This window comes from Callorhinus ursinus, unplaced genomic scaffold, assembly GCF_003265705.2.
Source record: "Callorhinus ursinus isolate GAN/ISIS: 27379988/994484 unplaced genomic scaffold, GSC_fseal_2.0 scaffold1, whole genome shotgun sequence".
In the NCBI taxonomy this organism is placed as follows: domain Eukaryota; kingdom Metazoa; phylum Chordata; class Mammalia; order Carnivora; family Otariidae; genus Callorhinus; species Callorhinus ursinus.
In genome coordinates this window covers 4,969,059-4,971,096 of record NW_027397063.1, presented here as the reverse complement: position 1 = coordinate 4,971,096, position 2,038 = coordinate 4,969,059, and the positions used below count along the sequence as shown (strand labels likewise).

At 50.1% G+C, this 2,038-nt stretch overlaps 1 protein-coding gene across 2 annotated transcripts in view; it reads right to left on the bottom strand.

Annotated features, from left to right (window-relative positions):
• MIS18A (MIS18 kinetochore protein A) overlaps nucleotides 1-1,619 on the bottom strand; it is an 11,245-nt gene extending 9,626 nt beyond the window's left edge. For both annotated transcript variants that reach the window (XM_025872153.2, XM_025872159.2), the window contains exon 1: nucleotides 1,236-1,619. In XM_025872153.2, the coding sequence (XP_025727938.1) occupies nucleotides 1,236-1,581 (346 nt within the window). In that variant the 5' untranslated portion in view covers nucleotides 1,582-1,619. The remainder of the gene's footprint in view (nucleotides 1-1,235) is intronic.
• Between the last annotated feature and the right edge of the window lie 419 nt (nucleotides 1,620-2,038).

Here is a 2,038-nt window from a genome sequence, read left to right as displayed (position 1 = left end):
CTTTAAAATAAATAAATAAATAAAATTAAAAAAACAGATTCTCCTATAGTATCAAAAATCTCAACCCATGTACATGCTGTTCTAATGGCAGCAACTCTGGAAACAATCTAGACCTCTATCAACAGACACAGATCAGGCGGCACCTGGGTGGCTCAGTCGTTAAGCATCTGCCTTCGGCTCAGGTCATGATCCCAAGGTCCTGGGATGGAGCCCTGCCTCAGGCTCCTGCTAGGCGGAAGGACTGCTTCTCCCTCTCCCCCTGCTTGTGTTCCTGCTCTAGCTGTCTCTCTCTCGGTCAAATGGGTGAATAAAATCTTTAAAAATAAATAAAGCTGCTTATAATCATTTAAAGAAAAAAACAGACACAGATCGGAAGGATTAACAGTATCTCCCTGGTGAATTTCTGCCAAAATATTTATAGAATTGAGAGCATAAACTTGATCTTGAAAACCGCAAGTCCAAAAAGAATAGCCATTTTTACACCCATTCAGAAAAACATATGTGAACCATTCCCCTAAATAAACACTACGAAATCAACAATATGAGAGTAGAGCAGAGAAACATACAGGTAACTGGCAGAGCCAGTATTAGAAGCTAGAACTCAAGCCACCTTCTCGTTTTTACTATTAACTCTTCCTCTCCAATTTTGAAGAGATTGTTGGTGTTATTACAAGTTTCCTTTTAAAAAAAAATTGATAGTAATGTGTTCTGACAACTCTATGGTTGTTAACACTTCAGAATAAAGGCATCCACTAACACAACTAATAAGAAAAATCAATCCTGACATCCCCCTGCAGGAATCAGGTAACTGAACAGCTTAATTTCCTAAATAAACCATTAACAATATTATTTACAATTAACACTTAGTTAATTTCTGTGGGGAGTAATACAGAGTGGCAACACCCCAAATGCTTACAGTTTAGTAGGTCATTTTTTACTGAGCAATGTTAACAAAGATGCCGTTTGAAGCGCTGCTCTTCTGGGCTGGGGGAACCCCAGAAAAGGACCCATCACTCGTGAGCCCAAGGTGCAGGGGTGACCCTCCTCCTTCCCTTTTCCTGGGACAGCTCACCTTCTCAGATTTTTCTGCTTTTAAAAACACTGGACAGCCCCAAAACACCCCCCCCCTTCTCCCGGGCCGTCCAGTTGAAGCACACCTGGAAAGAAGGCGGCCCCAAGCTCTTCCCCACCCACTCACCCCCGCCCCTACATCCCACCCAGGCGCGGCAACTGACAGCGCAGCAAGATGCAGTTGGTGTCCTCCTGGCTCGTCACCCAGCTCAGCGAGTCGCCCAGCGGCCGCCTGCAGCCGGAGCACAGAAACACCAGCGGCCTGTCCTCCTCCTCGGCGGGGTCTGCAGCCTCCTCGCGCCGCGTCCCCTCTATACAGGGCACCGACGCGTCCCCGCTCACGGAGTTCCACATGTTTGCCCACTTCCGCAGCAGTTGGTGACGGCTCGAGTCTTCCGAGAGCCGCCTGCCCAACAGAGAGGAGTCGCCCCACTTGCCCTTGTCACCGCCACACGCACAGCTAGTAGAAGAACATCCTTTGCAACAACTAGATGACCAAGCGCCCGCCATTCCTGCAAATCTCCCGCGCCGCGGAGCGCCACGGGAAATGCGCGCCTGAGCCTGCGCCTGCGCCTGCGCGGCGCGGGGCGAGGAGGCGGAAGCCGGAAAGGGGCCGTGGCCTGAGGGGCGGAGCCTGCAAGAGAACAAACAGCGGGCAACCCGCTAGTGCGCATGCTTCTTGTCGAGCTGAGCCGCAACAGTTTATCTCTGCGTCTGAGTCAAGATTTTCCATTTTTAGGAAATTGAAGCTGCTAGAGGTCTGGCGGCCAGTCAACTTGGGGAGCGGTGTTGGGCCCCTTTAGTTACTAAAGTGAATACGCCGCCCCACACACCGCCCAGAGAAGAGGAGTTGGGGAACACACCTGCTTTCTTCAGCCTCATTCCCTCACCCCACCCCCATGCTACAGCCCCTCAAATTTTAGCGTGCCTAAGAGTCACCGGAAGCTGGTTAAAACAGATTTCTCGG